A 25,693-nucleotide genomic window follows, 5' to 3' on the forward strand; every position below is an offset into this window, starting at 1 on the left:
CATGTTACTGAATGTCAGTTTTAAGAAAGGTGTGCAAAACTGTTCATGTCTTCCAAATTTAGAGGCTGTATCTTAAAAAACAAGAAAGGTCAGTATGTCAAGGTCTCAGTCAGGTGACCCCTTTTTTCTTGGGGTCATAAGATAATTACAAGAAACGCGGCAATGCCACGAAACCAGGTTTTCAACACTTTTCATAAGAATAAAAAAGTATACTGAATCACAGTGCACCACTTTAAACCCTAACCCTAACCCTAAACCCTAACCCTAACCCTATTTTTAGTAACAATGACCTTGACCTTGATCCCAGAAACCCCAAAATCAATCCCAAGCTACAACTTTATATAAGTTTTCTATACACCAATTTTCATCATGATAGCTCATTCCTAAGTTAAGTTATTGACTGGAAACCCTTTTTCTATTTTAAGTAACAGTGACCTTGACCTTGACCCCAGAAACCCCAAAATCAATCCCAGGCTTTGTCTTGATATAAGCTACATACATACCAAGTTTTATTCAAATATCTTTACAGAAACAAAAGTTATTGACCGGAAACACCAGTTTGACGCCGCCGCCCATCCGCCCGCCCGACCAACGACATACCCCAATCTAATAACTCAGGTTTTCGTTTAAAACCTGGTTAATAATCAAACAGTCTAAGAAATATTATCAAATAATTTTGAAGTGTTCTTTCCTATTAAAGTCATAAAGCAAGTAACCCCTGGGCAGGGCCTCTTTTAACCCAAGGGGCATTATTTGAACAATTTGTTACAGATTCGCTAGGCAATGCCAAATACCAAATATCAAAGGCCTAGGTCATGAACTTTCAGACAAAAATATTTTCAAAACAAAATCCTATATAAGTCTATGTAAAATTTGGGACCCCCAGGGCATGACCGCTTTTTTACCCCTGGGGCATAATTTGAACAGTTTTGGTAGAGGATCATTTGGCAATGTTACATTCCCAATATCAAAGGCCTAGGTCTTCTGATTTCAGACAAGACGATTTTCAAACTTTTTCTCCTATATAAATCTATGTAAAACTTGAGACCCCCATGACAGGTCCACTTTTCAGTTTTCACCCCAGGGGCATAATTTGAACAATCTTCGTAGAACATCATTAAATGATGTCACATGCCAAATATTGAGGCTCTACAAGTTACGGTTTTGGATAAGAAGATTTTCACAGTTTTTCCTATGGCAACCAAGAGTTCTGTGTTGAATTCATTTCTTTGAACAACTTTGAAATGAGACTACCAAAGGAACATCCTGGACAAGTTTCATCAATTTCCACTAAACGGTTTCAGAGGAGATGTTGTTAAAAGGAAAGTGTGGACGGACGACGGACTGCCGCCAGACGGCGAACGAACACAATAGCTCACCCAGAGCACTTTGTGCTCAAGTGAGCTAAAAACGCATCTTCCCCAAAAACGAAACCCACAGTACTCACTAGTGCACATTGATTTTTTCACTAATATATATGAACTCATTGCGTCTTGCCGATATACCTTTTTCATCTATTTACTGCACTTCTTCCTTTGCTTTAGAATACCCCTACAATATTTAAATTCACTTACTTTCATTACAGTCTTTCCCTGTCCATCCTGCTTCACACGAGCACGTGTAACCGTCAACGAGGTCCGTGCAATTAGCATTATTTTTGCAAGGATTTGGTTGGCAATCGTCTATATCTGCAGTCAAATTACATTAAGATATATTAATGGATATAAAAAAGTTAAAGAAACTAAAAATGTCCTTATTGTGTTAAATACACACTTTATGTATTACGCAATATTCGATTAAATCAACAATTGTCAGGTTGACTCATGTTAGAAAACTAAGGACTAAAATTTAACAAGTAAAGCAGCATTCGTAAGAAGCCAAGTTCAGCCTTCTTGTCTCAAAGGTTCAGTATCTGGCTTTTCGATTCATTATTTAGATTTGATATATGTCATGGCCATATTCTTATACTGTCTTGGTTACTAAACTCAGTACATGATAATCTTTATAATTTGTAAAAACAAATTTCACTCAAAAATCCTAAATTGTAAACTCTTTTTTTTCAACTGTTTAAAATGAACAAATTCTGTGAAAATCAGTCTTATGTAATATTTTTCGTAACTAATCACATTACGGAGCCTTTAAAACAGAAAAGAAACAAAAAATAAATAAATGATAATTTAGTGATCATCATGAGAACATTGCTGTAGAGGAAGTAAGTGTTTATTTTCTCGCCAGTTGGGATCATGTAGTCCATTCAATATTTTTGCAATAGAGTTTATAGAAGCCGGTTCTAGGAGGCGTCAATTATCATAAAAAACAGACTCGATCAAACCGGGTCTATTATTGTTCATCTTAATTGCATTCTTTCATTCCAAATGATCGTAATAATTCGTAGTTTTTTTTATCATATTCTCTGTATCGTCTTTCTTCAAACAATTCAATCAGAAAACAAACAAAGATTAACATAAAATAGGGAATGCCATGTTCCAACAAGAGGGACATGATGACCCTGGATCGCTCACCTCAGTAATATGAGCTACATGTTTCAAATGTCTAACTGATTCTAAGATACTAAAAAAAGTAGATCAGTAGGTCACATTCATGGTCATGGAACGTCAGTTTTATGAAAGGTGTGCACAACCGTACATGTCATCCAAATTTCAAGGCTGTATCTTAAAAAATAAGAAAGAAACTTCCACTAAACGGTTTCAGAGGAGATATTGTTTAAAGGAAAGTGTGGACGGACGACGGACTGCCGCCATACTTTGAGCGATCACAATAGCTCAACCCGAGCACTTTGTGCACAGGTGAACTAAAAACGCAGCCTCCCCAAAACGAAACACACAGGCCTCACTTGTGGACAATGATTTTTTCACTAATGAATATGAACTCATTACGTCTTGCCGATATTCCCTTTTCATCTACTTACCGCACTTCTTCTTTTGCTTTATAATACTCCTACAATATTTAAATTCACTTACTTTCATTACAGTCTTTCCCTGTCCATCCTGCTTCACACGAGCACGTGTAACCGTCAACGCGATCCGTGCAATTAGCATTATTTTTGCAAGGATTTGGTTGGCAGTCGTCTATATCTGAAGTCAGATTGCAAGATTACTTAATTGACATAACAATGTTCAGAAATTAAAACTCCCAAGGTATGGTTAAATGTAAACTGTAGGCATCGTGCAACGCTTAACAGAATTAACAATTGTAAGGTGCTTGTCGCACAGAACTATGACCAATTGTTAGAAGTCTAATGACACAAGTTTAACAAGGAAAGCAGCATTCCTAAGAACCTTTGACATGGTTGGCTTTATCACAGGTGTGTTCTAAGCCGCTAGTGAGGCTCAAATCCTAATCGTTTAATGTCAAGTTATTTAAGTCAACTTCACTTACCACTCGGCCAGAAGGCACTCAATAGATCAAACCTTCTGCACTAGCATACACAATGTTCTATGACAAATAATTGACATAACACCAAGAACAAGCCATTTTAGATGGATATGAAAACAGTAACACCAAATGATCAGGCATTCAAAACCAGATGCAAAATAAGTTGCACTATATCACCTTACTGACTCAAATATGTACAAGATTTCTTAGTAGAAGACATGTACATAAAGCTATATGTCAAATATCCAAGCTCTAGGCTATGAGGTTTTGGACAAAAAGACTATTATATTATTTTCAAATACATGTCTATGTAAGACAAGCAGTCAGAGCCATTTTTGACCAAAATGGGATTATATGAACAAACTTGGCAGAGGTTCACTAGACTAAGCTACATAGAAAACGGTTTAGCTCTGGGTCTTGTTGCTTCATAACAGAAGATGTTTTAAGCTTTCCATATACAAGTATATGTAAAAGTAGTGAACCCCAGTGTCGAGCCAATTTTAGCCCCATGGCAATGATTTGAACAACATTGGTTGATCACCACTACACAGTGTCTCATATCAAATATCTGAGCTCAATGCATTAGGATTTTAGGCAAGAAGTTTTTCCTATATAAAATCTGAGAAGTAGATCCCTCGGAAGCACCGAAAACAAGGCAAACAGTGAAAATTGCAGACTCAGTTTGATTGAGTCTGTTCATGAGCAGTAAGGGAAAATGCAACACTGCCCACGCCCCCTAGCACCGGCTTAAGCAGTATTCAATCTTCGAATCTAAATGAGTTGAAATCAATGATCCCGAAGGACCAGAAAATATAACAACACTGAGATGAATCGACCTTAAACAAGTGGACCCTAGGACAGGGCATATGTGAAACCATGATTTCATCAAAAGTGGTAGCGGCTACTATTTTTTAATGTTACATGCCAAACAATTTAGACTTTGATGTTTAAGACACTTTTAAGAAGTATAAACAAGTTATTCAACGTGCTGGGCCAATTTGACCAAAGCACTACTACAAACTAAACATCTAAGATTTCAGCTTTGCGTTTTTTTGTGAATAATGTTTGTCGGAATTTCCTTTTGGATGCAGTAGCACAAGAAATCTACATAAAATGAAATTATATTAGTAGAGAACCAGCCACAAATATCGAGACCAATTTTAATCAAAAATTTCAACTAAACGCTTTTAGAGGAAAAGTCGTTTAATTAAAATGTTGACGAAGGACGATGGGCGACAGACGCAGGACCATCCAACTATACAAACAGCTCAATTCAGTTAAACTAAAAATAGGGTCAAATGATTTAAGAAAATAGCTACGTTCAACGAAAGTAACCCTTGAAATAAAACCCTACGAAGGAGTATCTATGGATTTGTAAATAAGGTATAAAAATACAAAATCGCAAAAAGGAAAAAAAAGTACGACAATTAGGGCAAAACAAAAACATTAAAGGCACTCGCTACAGTTTTCCGGACGGGTCCATATTTACACCAACACCGTGCCAATTTAGTTATGTTTCTATTCGATGTAGCTCACTGCAGAGTTGGAGCGGTCTTCTGCGAATACCCGGAAATGTCGCGTACGGCAAAAATTCGTAAATTATTGTATATTCGCATGCATTTAATGTATAATATGTATAATATACTGACTAGAGGTTAGGGTAAGTATCACCATGGTTACAAAATATATACATATAAAGTACTTTTAATTCAAATTGCTTCAATCCGACATATACAGGAGTCTGTAATTTATACCCGCGCTCCAACTCTGCATTGAGTCACAGCTGTTTCTAATCGCGTACCGTACCCATACCGTACATCCGTATTCGAAACTATAGGTTTTGTTCGGAGAAAGGCGGAAACTTTCATCGTTCTATGACATCAAAATGCTTCAGAAACACCTTAAAATCCGCTTATTAAGAAATCTGCTGTTTGATAATTTGATATATCTCTAAGTCATTTACTCAAACACTGAAAGAGTATTTCGTACAAACCTGCGTTGTATAAATGCCCGCCACATCCCACCTCGTTGTAATTTGATTTAAGCGAAATCTAATATGGTGACATATCAACTTTTTTTTTGTTTTAGATTAGGTAGACATAACCAAATGTATGTGCAGAGTTTGATTAAATTCTATTATGTGAAACTCGATAAAATAGCAGAAGTACCAACTTACAGTTGACAAAAATATGCAAAAATAGCCCTTGGGTCTGCTGAACAAGTATTCCTTTCTTTACAAAATCATTTTCTTATGATTTCTCTGAGCATGATTCAAATAGATATATTGTTTTCCGTTATAAAAATGCTTAGGTATCAAATTTATGCTGATTATTGTCCTTTACTGAAATATATTTTACGATTATAGAAACTTTGAAAAATGTTCAAAATAGCACCATATCTAGGGGCAAATTAAATTGAAACAACGCTGGTGACCTTGTATTTTTATTTCATTTTTCAATCATCATAACCTGATTTTTTAATACAAAACATTTCATCAAAATCTATTATTGAGAAAAAAATTACGAAACTGTAGCGAGCGTCCTTAAAGGAACACAGTGGGGCACCATCTTGGATCTCTAAATTTCTAAAGTAAAGAGTGTGGATTTTTCATAAGTAAGTAGTCCAAATTCCATACCGCTTAAAATGCCTCAACTGTTGCAAATAGAGGTTAGTGTGTATAAACGTTACCTCACCCAATAAATGTTCAAAATGCACGACATACGTAACCTCCAGAGTAATATATGAGTGTATTCAATGCACCATTTTTGTTTTGACGTGTCTCATAACTTCATTGCCGTTAGCTTTTCTATACTTTAGACCAGTGTATACAAGTTTACAGTATAAATCATTACAGACAGGACAAATTCGCTTTACAATACGCCAAAGCAATTAAGACAAAGCGCATAGCAGTACAGACAAATATATCCACCAATTCAATTCGTTCAATAATGCTTTACATGTATATCCGAGCTAATTTTTACACAGACTCACTTAAATCACAGTTAGGTCCTGTCCAGCCAGCGACACACGCGCATGTGTAACTATTCACTTCATCTATGCAGGTCGCCCCATTCTTACATGGATTTCCGGCACAATCGTTTACGTCTGCAGTAATATAAATACATTGGTAGATAGAGTCAATTTTGGTACAGTTCATTCCTATTCATTTCTCAATCTCAACTTTTAAAATGTCCTGTGATTGTTGCTATAGCATTGCGTGTTCTGCATTTTTACAGAATTTAACGTTGCGGCGAAAATGAGAAACAAAACAAAATTTAAAGGCTCATGTTTTCAGATTTACGTTACTGAAATTTACTAAACATATTGTCTCACTAAAGTATTAATAGTTTTTACTAGTATATAATAGTGCTGTATTATAGTTAAACACTTACACGCGTTTGTTATTCCAAGAAAATAGAAAAAAAAAGAAAAGAAAATTGGACCAAATTCTAATTATCCCCTCTTCAAAGGGAATATTTTTACTCATATATTTTACAAATATAGTTAGTTTTCATATACTTACTTTGATCACAGTTTATTCCCGTCCAGCCCACTTGACAAGAGCATATGTATTTATTAGCAGCATCCGTACAATTGCCATTTATACATGGATCAGAGGAACATTCGTTTATGTCTGGAATTGAAAAACTGGAGCTTTGAATCAATTTTTTTTTCAAACAAAACAAATCGTGATACTAAACAAAGTTTTCCATGTATATATATATTTTTTGTAATCAAACCGTTGTTCGTGTACCTTTTTAAAAAAATCATAACGAAATGAACAAGTTGGTCCCTTTTAGTTTTAAAATATATATATCTGCAATGCAATTTCTGTATCGACCAGGTTTACAGTTTTGTTCTGTTACACTGTACGTTTTGTGCCCGACGTATAGATTTTATTGGACGCACTCTAACTCACAAGCCTTACTGCCTATCTGCAAATAGGGAGACAGAGTGTAGAAATGTGGTTAATTTGAATTTCTATGGGAGAATCGGGGTAAAATTGTGACAATCCGCTGATAATCTGGCTTTTAACATGAATCTATGTAAAAAGAAAAGCTGGTATCCCTAATTCCCGCCACTGTTCGGTTATATGATACATCTTGATATACTGTTTCTAAATAGTTCTTTCATACTACCTTGAGTTGTGGGTGTGAGTCCTCAACTGTTTGGATAAGAATACTATTTAACATCATCAAAATGCAAGATCAAGGAAAATGCAAGAGTAAAATTGTTTTACTTTTTTATTTATGGAGAGGGGAGGAGTAGAATGGGAGTGGGGAGGTGCAGGTACAGACCTAAACATGCTAAAAATGCTGAACACATTCTTAAATCTTTTAACGACTTCAGGTTACATGCATTTCAAGCTACATGACACGTTAACTTAGGTTTCTAAACATATTCGTACTGGGTCAAGGGTCATAACTCTTGTTTTGCAGAATGAAATTCCAAGTGCAAAACTCCATATCATCAACAACAATTCTTCAAAGTTTCAAGATTCTACTTAAAATACTATTTTTAGATACACGCGACACAAACGTTTAGGTCCTTTACGTATTTATTGACTACAAAGTGCCAAACCTCTGGTCATACTGAATAAAATCCAAATATAAAACCTAGGGTGCCAAACTTTACATGCTTAATAACAGTCCTGCTGTGAATTTCGAAAAGATGCAATTGTTTTGAGATGCGAACGACGCTGACGACACCAAAGGGTCGTAAATCTGGTCTTGCAGAATAAAATCCCATGTGCAAAACTCCATATGATCAACAGCAATTCTGCAAAGTTTCAAGATTCTACTTAAAATAGTTTTTTAAGATACACGCGACACAAACGTTTAGGTTCTTTACATTAGTTTGACTACGAAGTGCCATACCTCTGGTCATTTTGAATGAAATCCCAAAACAAAACCACAGGTACCAAAATTTACATGCTTAATAACAGTCCTGCTGTGAATTTCGATAAGGTCAAATTGTTTCGAAGATATGCATAACGCTGACGACACGCGAATAGTTTTATATATTTCAGTGTCCCATTACCAAAGTATAAAAAAATGTTAGGGATTTTTTTTCGGATAGGAATTGAACCTTTTTGACAGTTGTCTCAAGTGTAACCAGGTTTAAATTCACATATGTATTTATTAATGCAATCCGTCAATGTACCACCGTTGTCACTGGGGTTCCACGGACGGATGGACAGACTACAAAATACTGTAAAGCTCTGTCTTTGGCGAGGGATAATAATAAATGTATTAAAAAGTATTTCAGATGGAACTACCTATTTGACAATTGTCTCCAGTGTACCCAACTTCACATTCACACATGTATTTATTAATGCCGTCCATACATGTACCACCGTTTTCACAGGGGTTGTTTTGACACTCATCGATATCTGTCAAATAAATGGTTTATCAACACGTATTTCATATTACACAAACAAGTGCTGTCAAAATGAGTTGTTAAAACGTTATAGGTACATAGTACCTTCATGTCTTTCTTTTTTTTTTTTCAATAATAAATCTCTGTACTCCTAACGTCTGCCTTTGAGATAGCAAGCAAGGCACGCAATAAAAGAATTGTTTATTCTATCGAGCGAATAGGGTCTGTCGTTTCTGATTCATTTTGGCAATTTGCACTAGCTATATCTTGCAAACTTTTAAAATGAATAAGGTGTTCTGGCCTGAAACATTTTCGTCGACTATAACATAGAGAAAAGTGGAAACTTCACAGGTCGCTCAACACGACAAAAACGAAAATGTTGCAGGCTCGGTTTGATTGAGCCTGTTCATGAACGGTAGTCGAAATGCATGCTACCGTCCACGCCCTCTAGCCTCATTTTATAATAATATATGAGAAAAAAGCCACTTGTCCAACAAATTTTAAATTCAGAAAATAAGATATACATTTTTAAAGATAAATTTTTATCTTACGTCACAATTAACGATGGTCACGTATTATTTGTCCTAACAATAACAAGGGTTTTCTCGAAAACTATATACGATATTTCTTAATAACAGCAATTTGTCTTTTACTTCTTTACATTTTCGTGACTGTATTTTCTAAGGTTTACGACTATTTGACTACAGTTTGCAAATTGCTTGTTTTCGTTTCATTTTAAGTCGTAGCTTCACAACCTGAATAGCGACTTTTAAAAGAAGAATTAAGCCGTGCCATGAGAAAACCAGCATCCGCGCAGTCTGGTCAGGATCCATGCTGTTCGCTTTCAAAGCTTAATGGAATTAGAGAAACTAAAAGCGAACAGCATGGATCCTGACCAGACTGCGCGGTCTGGATCCATGCTGGTCGCAAACCCACTATGTTGGTTTTCTCATGGCACGGCTCAATTCATGATTCTCTATGAAGTTTTTGTATAAGTAAACGGTCACTCGGGTAGAACAACTAAACTCTTGGTACTTTACTCAATATATAAATATATATACATCCCATATCCTCATGGGACTTCGATGAAGCAAGTCATTCAAAGTTCCTCTACCTAATATGTTATTGTATTTAACCCTTAGCCTGCTAAATTTCTAAAATGGAATGGTCCATCATTTAATTTGGGCAATACCATTTATTATTCGAAGGGGTGTTTGTTGAAAATTTGCTGACTGAATAGCGAACAGTGCAGACCATGATCAGCCTGCACGGATGTGCAGGCTGATCTTGGTCTGCACTGGTCGCAAAGGCAGAAATATTCACCGCCAGCAGGCTAAAGGCTAATCTAAGCTTATTTGTAGTGTTCGCCTTTTAAATTGATAAAGGGAATTTCAGTTTCAAATAGAGCGAGAGGAGGCTTGCAAATAGTGCGTAGTGGCATGGGGAGTTAGTGAGGAGTTTCAGCTAGCTCTGTAAATCTGCTGAAAGATTACTCTCAAATTGATAAAATACCCGAATTGCAGATAATCATTATCATTATTATCTTCATCATCATCATCATCATAATCATCATACAGAAATAAGATCAAGGGGCTAAAAGTCAAAAGATTAATAATACTTGTTGCACAGTTCTTGTCTGTAAATCCAGGCATACAGTCACACGTGTAGTCATCGACTTCATCTTTGCACGTGCCACCGTTGGTGCATGGATCAGCATCACAGTCATCAATATCTTAAATGTATTCATTTACATTCATGTGAGTTTTAACTAGTAAATGATGTATTATGGTGAAAGTGCCTTTAAAGAATGTTTCAAGTCTTATCAAATTATATCCCTAGTAATTAAATATGGATTCATATGTCTGGAAAAAGCGGCGGCCGCTGGATATTTTAACACAAAAACTTCATACAGCCATCATTATGGATTCATATTTCTCTTTGATTTACGATTAATCTGATAATTCTAATTCAGAATAATTTTTCGCTGGTAAATATACATCTTTATATGTTCCTCAACCAAGAAGGCCAAGGTGGCACTAGATCATTCATCTGAGTTTCATTTTTAGAATTTTTAGAGGAAGGTCGCGCCCGAAAAATATGAAACTAGCCTCCTTGAAACAACTATCAAACGCAACAATCTGAGTCGGATTATCTCTCGATCGATATTTCAACATATCACCGGTTTGTCACTTTCTGTAAAGGTACTTCCAGACACAATTTCTTTTATCAAATCGTCGCGGAGAACATAGGATCGAACTCGCGATCCTGCGATCCGTAGACCAACGCTCTCCCTACTGAGCTAAGTGGGCGGGTCGTATTTTTTTTCGTTGGTCTTTTGCCAGTTTTGAACAAAGAATTGTTGTTGTTGGGTTTATTGTCGCACCGACACAATTTTAGGTCATATGGCGACTTTCAAAGAATTGGTAAGTGTTTTATTGAATATTATATTTACATCCTTTTCTAACTGAAAAATTACACCTACCTCATAAAATGTACAAATAATAGGATTGTTTATGTTGTGATATGTTTCTATGTGTCAGAATTGACACGTGTGTTAAAATTGAAAATAGAAGCCGCATTTCATTCAATGAATATAATGTGTTCTGTGAATTAATCCAACATTTTTTTTCTCATGCCATGCCCCAATAAGTTGATTGACATATCTCCTGACTTTTTTATTTTTCCGTTACAGGACATAATGCCTAGAGAAAAGTCCAGAAAATATGAAGAAAAAATTAAGCTGATTGCGGCTGTATAGGGAGGTTCTTAGGAGGAAGTCAGTTGGAAAACTGGCCAAAGCATTTGGACTGCCAAAGACAACCGTAAACCATCACTCGAAAGGCCATCCTCAAGGAAATTACAGAAAGCCTGGGGTTGACAGTTTTCTTAACCATGTGGAAGAACAATCATTATTGCGCTATACGAAGTATATGGCTGAAAGAGGAACGCCACTTACTACAAGCGAGTTGAGGAAGTTTGCAGTAGCCATTATACAATAAAATGGAAAACCAACTAGAATAAACCTCGAGAAGGGACCCAGTTAAAAATGGATAAGACAATTTTTTGCACGCAATCCAGAGCTTAAAAAGAGGAAACCAGATCGGGCTGATAATGATAGGCTTAAGTTACCTGGGAGGAGGTGGATGAGTAATTTCAGCTTCTTGAAAAAAACTTTCAATCAACTCAAAGTGACACCAGACCAGATATTTAATGTTGACGAGACAGGTTTTGATAGACATGAACAATCACGAGAAAAAGTGATAGATGTTGGTAAACAGCACCCGGACCAGAGCAGATGACAACTGGGTTAGGACACATAAGTCTGAATATTGCCATATCTGGCGCAGGACGCTATCTACCACCTATGGTCATATTTTCCAAGAATGTCCCTCGAGATTTTGAACCTCTCCCTGATTCATGGAATGTGACCACTTCTAAGAAAGGGTATATGGACAGCACCCTTTTGTGGACTTGTTGAGACAGTCATTCATACCTAACTGTGGAAGGGATAGGAGATGATGCTATTGATCTGGCATGAGAGAACCAATTGGAGATGTTGTGACTTCCACCGCACTCAACACACCTTCTCCGGCCATTTGATGTTCACATTTTTCATTTACTGAAAACGAACTTTTCTAAAGTAGCATTAAGGTTTGGGCACCAGGTAAATCGTATATCCCGGGGACAAATGCCCGCTTTGATCAAGTATGCTCTGTCTACGTTGTCAGAACATGATATTATGGAAGCATTTACACTTACAAACCTCATACCAAGCAATCCTAGTATTGTAACAGTTTTGAAACAGACTCTCTCCAAACGGACAGGTATAGGAAATGAAGGTAACCCTAACCATCTGGTCAACATTGGCATCGTGCCAGCCGCTCTTGCAGACATTCTAATACCCCCGTCCCCTAGGAGAGGTAAGAAGAAATTCGACGTTGCGAGACTTAGTAAGAAACATTTCAACAGTCCACTTCCAACAATTCAACTGAAGTGCAACCATCTACATCAGCTTCTGTCAATCCTGATTAAATCTCTGAACCACTAGAGGAATACCCCGATGATGGTATCTGCGTGGTTTGCAAGAGAAATCAGAGACTTGAATGAATAGGTTGTAACAGATGTGACAAATAGTTTCACTATGCCTGCTTGAACATGGAAAATCAGGTTTTGGTTGACTTGTGTGTGATTACTGGAGACACGTGTTCCTGTGGTTTTTGTGAGGAAGAATAGGCATATCGATATGTAGGACACTCACTCTGTGTATAGAAGTTTTTTGTTGTTTTTGTTCAAGTTATCTCATTTTGATGAAACTATGTATAAACTTATAGACAGTTCTGACAAATTAAACCATTTACTTTATATAGACCAATTAAATAAATGCACTTAATTTTATTGCTGAAATATTTGTCTGATTTGGTGTCATGACACCTTAAAGGCAGTACTGGTCAAAGATCGAGAATTAGTTCTCTGTAGAAAGTAAATACCGATCAAACCTACCTACATATACATACCTGTATTACATCATGTAGTAGAAGTAAACATCCCAAAATGGAATACACAGTTTTAAAAAATGTCAGTCTACCAATCAATGTCGAAACTGTGTGTACACTACCAAATTATTGTGATTTAAATTCAATTTAAATTTTATAGCTCCATGTCAAATATGTAATATTCAACTTATAAAGCAGAAACTGCAATATTCACATTATACATTATAATTGTTACACCAGTTACTTCTTAGAGCCATAACTCTGATGTTACTTCGGCAATCCGACTGACCGCATTTCCCTATAGAGGTGAAAATATAATGATATGAGGTATTATTTGAATATTTTCTAGATATAGCTCCAGATGGACAGAAAGACGGACAATGCAAAAACAAAATACATAATAATGAATGAATTTTGGAAAAAGCATTTCAGATGGAGTTACCTATTTTACAGTTGTCTCCAGTTTACCAAGGTTTACATTCACAAGTGTATTTGTTAATTCCGTCTGTACATGTACCACCGTTTTCACAGGGGTTACATTCACACTCATTGATATATGTCAAATAAATGTTATAACAACACATACTCCTTACTACAGAAAGATGCGGTGTCAAAATGAATTGTTCAAATTATACAAGTATGAAGTACTGTATAGTGGGATATATTCACGGTGCCAAATGTTCGCGTTTTCTTAAGAGTTTTGAAATCACGGTGTCTTGATTTCGCGGAAACTACTATTACCGCGAATTATAAACCTTGATCAAAAACAAACAAGGGAGGTTACTCTTCCTAGACATGCAAAAAATAACAAACACGCAAATAAATCTGTCGTTGTCGTCTGAATAGAGACACATATAGTATGTAATAGAAGCTACTAGTAATAATTCAACACGTGCGAAATTAAGTCCTGTAATGCATTGAAATAATCTCACGACTGTTTTATTAATATCTAATCACGTTTCGAAACACATTGTAAATAGCTCCTTAAGAAGTACTCATACAAACCCCATGTTTATAATAAATCCAGCAATTACAATGAAAATTACATCTGGTTCTTGTATTCTTTGTGTTACATGTATTCTAGTCTACGAAAAAGTCGGTTATTATGAGGAAATGGCTGCATAAAGGGAAGTGAGGTATAAAAAGGCCGCCTTTAATAATTTTGCCGAATCCAACGAAATTAAATGATGAAGAAAAGGCAACTACATTTAACAAAAATCGATTTGTAAAGTATAACCGCTATATAACAAACAATTCAATGTTTTTCACGCCTTTATTTCTCATGTGCATAATTTCTATATCTATTGGATCGAAGCAATTAGTGATAAAGGGAATAGACGATAAACACCAGATCACCTTGTTATTGGCCGTCCCTTGGTGAAATGTATATGTTCGCGGTAAGAAATAATCACGGTGTTTAGATTTCGCGCTGTCAACGTTGACCGCGAATATAGCGAAAATTAAACCTCCGCGAATATAACCCGCTATACAGTAACTTATTTCCTATCTCTGATTTTTAATACACTTATTTAAAGCCCTGTATTCTTGACGTTTATCTTAAAGAAAACAAGCAAAGTACGCAATAATAGTAATGTTTTTTCCATCGAGCGAATGGGGAGTGACCAGGGTGGTGGGTGTGACCGAGTATGGGTACACAATGGGTATGACCGGACGTGGGTACACAATTTCACGTATTAATAATAAATATGCATGGAAAGCCATGAAAGAAAATTAATGAATATCTACCAATTGTTTAGTTTGCTGTGTACAAATATGTGGGTTTTAAACATTAAAAGGGCATTAACTCTGAATGTACTTCACAGATCCTGATGAAATTGATGTGTTACGTAGTTTTGAAGCAGAAATAGCCATATTTAAACTTAAAGTACCCTACAAAGTCACAACTAGTAACTACTAAGGATCATAACTCTGGTGTTATTCTTGTGCAATATGACTGAAACTTGACGGGCCGCATTTCCATAGAGTGGTAAACATAATTTTATGCAGTTTCATTTGAATATTTTAACCCACTTTCTAGATATGGCTCCAGACGGAAGAAAGAAAAACGCTAAATTCTTATCTCTTTGCCTTCGGCGGGACACAATGATGAATGTATTAAAACATTCCCTAAAGTGGGGAAGATAAAATTATATGAAGTATTATTTAAATATTTCCTACCTATAGCTCCGAATGGATGGACGGACGGACAACGCCAAAACTATATAACTCCGCCTCCGGCGGATCAAAATAATGAATGTATTTGAAATAAAAGCATTTCAGATGGAATTACCTATTTGACAGATGTCTCCAGTATACCCAGGTTTACATTCACAAGTGTATTCGTTAATTCTGTCATTGCATGTACCACCGTTTTCACAGGGGTTGGGTTTACACTCATTGATATCTGTCAAAAAATTAGTATAAAAACATGTACTACTTACTAACGAGAGATATGGCGTCAAATGAGTTGCTCAATTTATATACATGTAAAAAGACTTATTTTCCATCTCTGGTTTTCTCAAGAATAAGTCTTTACGTCTATCTTTGAAATAACAAGCAAAGCACACAACAATATTAAGGGTCATTCCATCGGTCGAATGTGGAATGACAGGGTGGTGGGTATGACCGGGTGTTGGTACACAATTTCACGTGTTGATAATACATATGCATGGGCACAAAATGAAAGAAGTATAATGAAATACTACTAATCGGTTAGTGTACAAAAAATGTGAAATTTTAAACAATAAAAGGGCATTAACTCTTAACGTTACTAAAGAGATCCTGATGAAATTGTGTGTGTACTGCAAAGTAAAGGTGATTAAGATCAATTTAAGTTTTTAGGTTCTAGGTCAAATATGTCACAAGTAATGAAGCAGAAATTGCAATATTCAAAGTACACTCTAATGTTAAAACTAGTAACTACTAAGGGCTAACTCTGCTGTTACTTTGGCAATCTGACTGAGCCTTGATGGGCCGTATTTCCTTATAATGTTAAAGATATATATGAAGTTTTATTTAAATAATTCTTAAATCATTTCCTTGATATGGCTCCAGATGCACGGATGGACGGACAACGCCTAAAAAATTCGCTCCGCCTTTAGCGGGGCATGATAAAGAATATATTTGAAGAAAAGCATTTCAGATGGAATTACCTATTTGACATTTGTCTCCAGTGTACCCAGGTTTACATTCACAAGTGTATTTGTTAATTCCGTCTATGCATTTACCACCGTTTTTACAGGGGTTGGATTCACACCCATTGATATCTGTCATATAAATGGTATAACATGTACTTGTAACTACAGACAGATGAGATGTCAAATTGAGTTGTTAAAATTATACTCATTGATATCTGTCAAAAATGTACAGCTTACTTCATAAAAATGTAGTGTCAGATATTAGTTGTGCAAATTATGTCTGTGTGAAGTAACTTATTGTCTCTCTCTGATATTCAAAAGACTAAGTTAAACTCCTAAAATATTAACATCTATCTTTAAGAAAACAATATTTATAGTACCTAATAAAGTTAAGACTAGTAACAACTAAGAGCCATAACTCTGGTATTACTTGCGCAATCTAACTGAAACATGCGGGGCAGCATTTTCCTGTAGTGTTAAGCATATCATTTAAAATGAAGTTTTACTTATTTATCTTTTAAACGACTTCTAGATATTGCTCCAGTCAGATGGACGGACAACGTTAAAACGATTTCGCTCCGCCTTGTGAGGGATATGATAATGAATGTATTTGAAAAAGCATTACAGATGGAATTACCTAATTCACAGTTGTCTCCAGTGTACCCAGGTTTACATTTACAGGTGTATTTGTTAATTCTGTCATTGCATGTACCACCATTTTCACAGGGGTCGGATTTACACTCATTGATATCTGTCAAATAATTGGTATAACAACATGTACTGTTTACTACAGGAAGATTTGGTGTAAAATGAGTTGTTCGATTTTAATAGCGTAAATTTACTGTTTATCTCTGATTTTCAATAGACCATGTTAACCACGTGTATTCTTTACGTCTATCTTTGAGATAACAAGCAGTGCATGCTATAATAGTAATGTTTATTCCGTCGAGCTAATCAGGAGTTACCAGGGTGATCGGGATGACCCAACAGTGGGTACATAACTTCATGTTTTTATAATAAATATGCATGGGAAAAAATAAAGAAGTTTAATGAAATTCTACCAATAGGTTAGTTTGTTGTGTACAGGTGGATTTTTCAAACAATAAAAATGGGCGTTAAATCTGATATAACTGATGAGGTCCTGACGAAATTGTGTGTGCACTAGCAAGTTATGATGATCTAATTTCAATGCAAGGTCTATAGTTCTAGGTCAAGTATGTCCCAAATTATGGAGCAGAAATCGCCATATTCACAGCACCCTATAAAGTTAACACTAGTTACTACTAACGTGTTACTTGAGCAATCTGACTGAAATTTGACGGGCTGCATTTCCCTAAAGTGGTAAACATACAGATGAAGTTTTATTTAAATATTACTTAATCCACTTCCTAGATATGGCTCCAGATGAACGGATGGACGGACAACCCCAAAACTATGTCTCTCCGCCCTTCGGCGGGTCATAATGATGAATGTATTTTAAAAAGAGATGGAATTACCTATTTCACATTTGTCTCCAGTGTACCCAGGTTTACATTCACAAGTGTATTTGTTAATTCCGTCTATGCATTTACCACCTTTTTCACAGGGGTTGGGTTCACACTCATTGATATCTGTTAAAAAATGGTACAACATGTACTTGTAACTACAGGCTGATGAGATGTCAAATTGAGTTGTTCAAATTATACAGGAGTTACGACAATTAGGGCAAGACATAAAAGGAAAACAGTTGGGCACCATCTTCGGTCTCTAAATTGCTAAAGTAAAGTGTGTGGGTTTTTCATAAGTAAGTATTCCAAATTACCTCACATGTTGCGAATACAGGATAGTGTGTATAAAAGTTACCTCACCCAATCAATGTTCAAAATGCACGATATACGTAACATACAGAATAATATACGAGTGTATTCAATACACCATTTTTGTTTTGACGTGTCTCATAACTTCATAGCCGTTAGCTTTTCTATACTTTAGACCAGTGTATACAAGTTTACAGTATAAATCATTACAGACAGGACAAATCCACATTACAATACGCCAAAGCAATTAAGACAAAGCGCCTAGAGTACAGAAACAACATATCCACCAATTCAATTCGTTCAATAATGCTTTACATGCATGTCCAAACTAATTTTTACACAGACTCACTTGAATCACAGTTAGGTCCTGTCCAGCCAGCGACACACGTGCATGTGTAACTATTCACTTCATCTGTGCATGTCGCCCCATTCTTACACGGATTTCCGGGACAATCGTTTACGTCTGCAATAAACGCATTGGTAGATAGAGTCAATTTTGGTACAGTTCATTCCTATTCATTTCTCAATCTCATCATTTAAAATGTCCTGTAATTGTTGCTATAGCTTTGCGTGTTGTACATTTTTACAGAATTTAACGTTGCGGCGAAAATGAGAAACAAAACCAAATGTAAAGGTTCATGTTTTCGGTTTCCCATTACTGAAATTTACATAACATATTGTCTCAGTAAAGTATTAATAGACTAAGTGTTTACTAGTATATATAGTGCAGTGTTAAAGTTAAACACTTACACACGTTTGTTATTCCAAGAAAAAAAAATGGTCCAAATTCTAATTATCCTCTCTTAAAGGGAATATGTTTACTCCGTACAAATATAATTAGTTTTCATATACTTACTCCGATCACAGTTTATTCCCGTCCAGCCCTCTTGACAAGAGCATGTGTATTCATTAGCAGCATCCGTACAATCACCTTTTATACATGGATCAGAGGAACATTCGTCTATGTCTGGAGTGAAAACAAAACTGGAGTTTGGAATCAATTTTTTTCAGAATGAAATAGTGAAACTAAAGAAAGTTTTCCATGTATTTTTTTCATCTTTTTTTTGTAATCAAACAGTTTTTTTTGTACTTTTTTCAAAAGAATTCATAACGAAATAACGAAGTGCCCGACGTACTAATTTTATTGGACGTACTCTAACTAGTAATCCCTACTACCTATCTGCAAATAGGGAGACAGAGTGTAGAAATAGTGGTTAATTTGAATTTCTATGGGAGAATCGGGGTAAAGTTATGATTATCTTGTGATTATCTGTCTTTTAACATGAATCTATGTAAAACAAAAACTAGATACGTGTCCAAAGGACACTGGTATCCCTTAATAAAATCTATAAAAAGATACTTTAAAAGCAAAGAATGCAACCAAGAAGAATAACAACAGACTCGGTTTGATTGAGTCTGTTCATGAGAGGTTATGAAATGTGCAACACCTCTCACGCCCCTAGCACCAGTTTAAACTCTATTACACATATGTTGAATGGACTCAAAGATCCAAAAGGACCAGAAAATATATCAACACTGAAGTTAACACTAATTACTACTAAGAGCCATTACTCCGGTGTTACTAGAGCAATCGGACTGGAATTTGACAGGCCGCATTTCCCTAAAGTGGTGAACATACTGATGAAGTTTTATTTGAATATTTCTTAATCCACTTCCTAGATATAGCTCCAGATGAACGGATGGACGGACAACCACAAAACTATATCTCCGCCTTCGGCGGGGCATAATGATGAACGATATGGGGAAAAAAGTATTTCGTATGGAATCACCTATTTTACAGTTTTCTCCAGTGTACCCAGGTTTACATTCACAAGTGTATTTGTGGTGGGGGTGGCCGAATGTGGGGTCACATTTTCGCCTATGGATAATAAATATGCATGGAAGAAAATGAAGAGGTTTAATGAAAATTTATCAACTGGTTAGTTTGTTCTGTACAAAAGTATGGGTTTTTAAATAATCAAAGGGCATTTACTCTGAAGTTAAAAATACAGCCTGGTGAAATTGTGTCTGCACCACCACACTATGCTGATCTAAATTAAATTTATGTTTTGTATCTTTAGTTCAAATATGTCACAAGTTATGAAGACACCATTGCCATATTCATAGTACCATATAAAGTTAAAACTAGTAACTACTAAGGACCATCACTCTGTTTTGCTTAGATAATCTGATTTGATGGACCGCATTTCCCTATACAGGTAAATATATATATTAAAGGGAATTCCTATAGTTTTTTATGCGCATCTTTCTGCGCAGCCGACACTTTCTATGGAAAACTGAAATGAAGTCAACATTTGTTGAAACATGTGACAGACAACCTTAAATATGAGGAATCTTGAATGAAATGACATTTTTGATAAGTTTTATCAGTAATCAAATGTTGATACTGGTTTATGTTGTATTGACAAGTATTATGCCTGCCAGGTATCTTGCCATTTTTGTGGTTGTGTTTTCACATCGCATTTTAGTACAAAGACAGTGTTTTGTTCATATAATGTAAGAATATTGACTTAGTACTGATAAGACAATATCACCTTTCAGATTATTTAGTATTCAATTATAGAAAAAATTAAGAATTTTTCAAACTTTTTTTAACTTTTAGCAGATATACATGTATCAATTTGGTCAGGGCCGCGCCATTTTTCGCCCGAACAGGTGTTGTATTCAAGCGGTCTTAACATAAAAGTTAGCCTGGTGACCCATATATTTTTAGCCATTTTTATGCTCACAATACAATTATTCATACACAAGAAAAACAGGAAAAAATTCTATGAAAAAGTTTTTTTCAAATTTAAAAAAATATTCTCCACTATGGGTATTTTTCATTGAACTGGATTCACGCTCACTGGAATCTGTCAAATGGTTGGTGCTGCTTACTACAAGATGTGGTGTCAAAATGAGTTGTTCAAATTATACATGTGTAAAATACCTTATTGTCTATCTCTGAATTTCAATAGACTAAGTAAACCCCCCTGTCTTCTTAACGTCTGTCTTTGAGATACAAAAAATGCATGCAATAACAGTAATGTTTATTCCATCGAGTGAAAGCGGAGTGACCAGGGTGTGGGTACACAATTTCACATTGTTTTGATTATAGATATGCATAAAAAATGAAAGAAGTATAATGAAATTCTACCAATCGGTTAGTGTATAAAAAATGTGAAATTTTAAACAATAAAAGGGCATTAACTCTTAAAGTTACTAAAGAGGTCCTGGTGAAATTGTGTGTGTACTGCAAAGTAAAGGTGATTAAGATCAATTTAAGTTTTTAGGTTCTAGGTCAAATATGTCACAAGTAATGAAGCAGAAATTGCAATATTCATAGTACACTGTTAAAACTAGTAACTACTAAGGGCTAACTCTGCTGTTACTTGGGCAATCTGACTGAGCCTTGATGGGCCGTATTTCCTTATAATGTTAAAGATATATATGAAGTTTTATTTAAATAATTCTTAAATCATTTCCTTGATATGGCTCCAGATGCACGGATGGACGGACAACGCCTAAAAAATTCGCTCCGCCTTTAGCGGGGCATGATAAAGAATATATTTGAAGAAAAGCATTTCAGATGGAATTACCTATTTGACATTTGTCTCCAGTGTACCCAGGTTTACATTCACAAGTGTATTTGTTAATTCCGTCTATGCATTTACCACCGTTTTTACAGGGGTTGGATTCACACTCATTGATATCTGTCAAATAAATGGTATAACATGTACTTGTAACTACAGACAGATGAGATGTCAAATTGAGTTATTAAAATTATACTCATTGATATCTGTCAAATATGTACAGCTTATTTCATAAAAATGTAGTGTCAAAAATTAGTTGTGCAAATTATGTCTGTGTGAAGTAACTTATTATCTCCCTCTGATATTCAAAAGACTAAGCTAAACTCCTAAAATATTAACGTCTATCTTTAAGAAAACAATATTTATAGTACCTAATAAAGTTAAGACTAGTAACAACTAAGAGCCATCACTCTGGTATTACTTGCGCAGTCAAACTAAAACTTGAGCGGCAGCATTTTTCTGTAGTGTTAAACATATCATTTAAAATGAAGTTTTACATATATATCTTTTAAACGACTTCTAGATATTGCTCCAGATGGACGGAAGGACGGACAACGCCAAAACGATATCGCTCCGCCTTGTGAGGGAAATAATAATGAATGTATTTGAAAACGCATTACAGATGGAATTACCTAATTCACAGTTGTCTCCAGTGTACCCAGGTTTACATTTACAGGTGTATTTGTTAATTCTGTCATTGCATGTACCACCATTTTCACAGGGGTCGGATTTACACTCATTGATATCTGTCAAATAATTGATATAACAACATGTACTGTTTACTACAGAAAGATTTGGTGTAAAATGAGTTGTTCAATTTTAATAGCTGTAAATTTACTGTTTATCTCTGATTTTCAATAGACCATGTTAACCACGTGTATTCTTTACGTCTATCTTTGAGATAACAAGCAGTGCATGCTATAATAGTAATGTTTGTTCCGTGGAGCTAATCAGGAGTTACCAGGGTAATCGGGGTGACCTACGTACTAATTTTATTGGACGTACTCTAACTAATAATCCCTACTACCTATCTGCAAAAAGGGAGACAGAGTGTAGAAATAGTAGTTTATTTGAATTTCTATGAGAGAATCGGGGTAAAGTTATGATAATCTTGTGATTATCTGTCTTTTAACATGAATCTATGTAAAAAGAAAAACTAGATACGTGTCCAAAGGACATTGGTATCCCTTAATAAAATCTATAAAAAGATCCTTTGAAAGCAAAGAATGCAACCAAGAAGAATAACAACAGACTCGGTTTGACTGAGTCTGTTCATGAGAGGTTATGAAATGTGAAACACCTCTCACGCCCCCAAGCACCAGTTTAAACTCTATTACACATATGTTGAATGGACTCAATGATCCCAAAGGACCAGAAAATATATCAACACTGAAGTTAACACTAATTACTACTAAGAGCCATAACTCCGGTGTTACTAGAGCAATCTGACTGGAATTTGACGGGCCGCATTTCCCTAAAGTGGTGAACATACTGATGAAGTTTTATTTGAATATTTCTTAATCCACTTCCTAGATATAGCTCCAGATGAACGGATGGACGGACAACCCCAAAACTATCTGTCCGCCTTCGGCGGGGCATAATGATGAATGTATCTGGGGAAAAAAGCATTTCGTATGGAATCACCTATTTTACAGTTGTCTCCAGTGTACCCAGGTTTACATTCACAAGTGTATTTGTTAATTCCGTCTTTACATGTACCACCGTTTCCACAGGGGTCGGATTCACACTCATTGATCTCTGTTAAATAAATGGTATAACACGTACTACTTAATACAGAAAGATGAGGTGTCAAAATGAGTTGTTCAAATTATACAGGTGTAAAGTACTTGTTGTTTACCTCTGATTTTAAAAGGATTAAGTAAAACCCCTTTATTCTAACGTCGTCTGTCTTTGAGATAATAATCAATGCTAGCAATAATATTAATGTTTATTCCATCGAGAGAATGTGGAGTGACATGGTGGTGGGGGTGACCGAATGTGGGGTCACATTTTCGCCTATGGATAATAAATATGCATGGAAGAAAATGAAGAGGTGTAATGAAAATTTATCAACTGGTTAGTTTGTTCTGTACAAAAGTATGGGTTTTTAAATAATCAAAGGGCATTTACTCTGAAGTCAAAAATACAGCCTGGTGAAATTGTGTCTGCACCACCACACTATGCTGATCTAAATTTAATTTAAGTTTTATATCTTTAGTTCAAATATGTCACAAGTAATGAAGACACCATTGCCATATTCATAGTACCATATAAAGTTAAAACTAGTAACTACTAAGGACCATCACTCTGTTTTTGCTTAGATAATCTGACTGAAACTTGATGGACCGCATTTCCCTATACAGGTAAATCTATATATTAAAGGGAATTCCTAAAGCTTTTTATGCGCATCTTTCTGCGCAGCCGACACTTTCTATGGAAAACTGAAATGAAGTCAACATTTGTTGAAACATGTGACAGACAACCTTAAATATGAGGGATCTTGAATGAAAATGACATTTTGATAAGTTTTATCAGTAATCAAATGTTGATACTGGTTTATGTTGTATTGACAAGTATAATGCCTGCCAGGTATCTTGCCATTTTTGTGGTTGTGTTTTCACATCGCATTTTAGTACAAAGACAGTGTTGTTCATATAATGTAAGACAATTGACTTAGTACTGAAAAGACAATATCACCTTTCAGATTATTTAGTATTCAATTAGAGAAAAAATTAAGAATTTTTCTAACTTTTATTAACTTTTAGCAGATATACATGTATCAATTTGGTCAGGTTCGCGCCATTTTTCGTCCGAACAGGTGCTGTATTCTAGCGGTCTTAACATAAAATTTAGCCTGGTGACCCATACATTTTCGGCCATTTTATGCTCACAATACAATTATTCATACACAAGAAAAACAGGAAAAAAATCTATGAAAAAGATTTTTTCAAAATTTAAAAAAAATATTCTCCACTATGGGTATTTTTCATTGAAATATGTTCACAAAAGTGAATAGGAAACATTTTTTTCTCATTTGTACCCATTATTGTAAGGATATAGTATTACAAATATGACTATGATATCTAATAAGTATATAATAAAATCTGTAAAAAGGATCAACCTTATTGTCCTGTCTTGGTGTATATTTTGGTTGGTATTTATAAACAAGAGGACCATGGTGGTCCTGAATCGCTCACCTCTTCCCACATGACCCAAATTAGAGTATGACGTCATTTTTTCTATTATTTGACATAGTGACCTAGTTTTTGAGCTCATGTGACCCAGTTTTGAACTTGACCTAGATATTATCAAGATAAATATTCTGACCAATTTTCATGAAGATCCGTTGAAAAATATGGTCTCTAGAGAGGTCACAAGGTTTTTCTATTATTTGACCTATTGACCTAGTTTTCGAAGATACGTGACCCTGTTTTGAACTTTAACTAGATATCATCAAGATGAACATTCTCACTAATTTTCATGAAGATCTCATGAAAAATATGGCCTCTAGAGAGGTCACAAGGTTTTTCTATTTTTGTACCTACTGGCCTAGTTTTGGACCGCACGTGACCCAGTTTCAAAATTGATCTAGATATAATCAAGGTGAACATTCAGATCAATTTTCATGAAGTTCCATTGAAAAATATGGCCTCTAGAGAGGTCAAAAGATTTTAATAATTTTAGACCTACTGACCTAGTTTTTGACCGCAGTTGACCCAGTTTCACACCTAGATATCATCAAGATGAACATTCAGAACAACTTTCATACAGATCCCATGAAAAGTATGGCCACTAGAGAGGTCACAAGGTTTTTTTATTATTTGACCTACTGACCTAGTTTTTTAAGGCACGTGACCCAGTTTCAAACTTGACCTAGATATCATCAACGTGAACATTCT

General features: G+C 35.4%; 1 protein-coding gene across 1 annotated transcript in view; it reads right to left on the reverse strand.

Annotated features, from left to right (window-relative positions):
- The window catches only part of LOC123549403 (uncharacterized), a 137,630-nt gene that overhangs the window by 92,098 nt on the left and 19,839 nt on the right, over nucleotides 1–25,693 (reverse strand). The window contains exons 12-26 of the mRNA XM_053546709.1: nucleotides 23,439–23,552; nucleotides 22,427–22,540; nucleotides 21,801–21,914; nucleotides 19,058–19,168; nucleotides 18,551–18,664; nucleotides 17,902–18,015; nucleotides 17,043–17,156; nucleotides 16,421–16,534; nucleotides 15,559–15,672; nucleotides 10,394–10,507; nucleotides 8,675–8,788; nucleotides 6,920–7,030; nucleotides 6,388–6,501; nucleotides 2,982–3,095; nucleotides 1,575–1,688 (exon numbers count right to left, since the gene is read on the reverse strand). Coding sequence (XP_053402684.1) covers nucleotides 1,575–1,688; nucleotides 2,982–3,095; nucleotides 6,388–6,501; nucleotides 6,920–7,030; nucleotides 8,675–8,788; nucleotides 10,394–10,507; nucleotides 15,559–15,672; nucleotides 16,421–16,534; nucleotides 17,043–17,156; nucleotides 17,902–18,015; nucleotides 18,551–18,664; nucleotides 19,058–19,168; nucleotides 21,801–21,914; nucleotides 22,427–22,540; nucleotides 23,439–23,552 — 1,704 coding nt within the window. The remainder of the gene's footprint in view (nucleotides 1–1,574; nucleotides 1,689–2,981; nucleotides 3,096–6,387; nucleotides 6,502–6,919; nucleotides 7,031–8,674; nucleotides 8,789–10,393; nucleotides 10,508–15,558; nucleotides 15,673–16,420; nucleotides 16,535–17,042; nucleotides 17,157–17,901; nucleotides 18,016–18,550; nucleotides 18,665–19,057; nucleotides 19,169–21,800; nucleotides 21,915–22,426; nucleotides 22,541–23,438; nucleotides 23,553–25,693) is intronic.

The sequence above is a fragment of the Mercenaria mercenaria genome, chromosome 6 (assembly GCF_021730395.1).
Source record: "Mercenaria mercenaria strain notata chromosome 6, MADL_Memer_1, whole genome shotgun sequence".
Taxonomy (NCBI): Eukaryota; Metazoa; Mollusca; class Bivalvia; order Venerida; family Veneridae; genus Mercenaria; species Mercenaria mercenaria.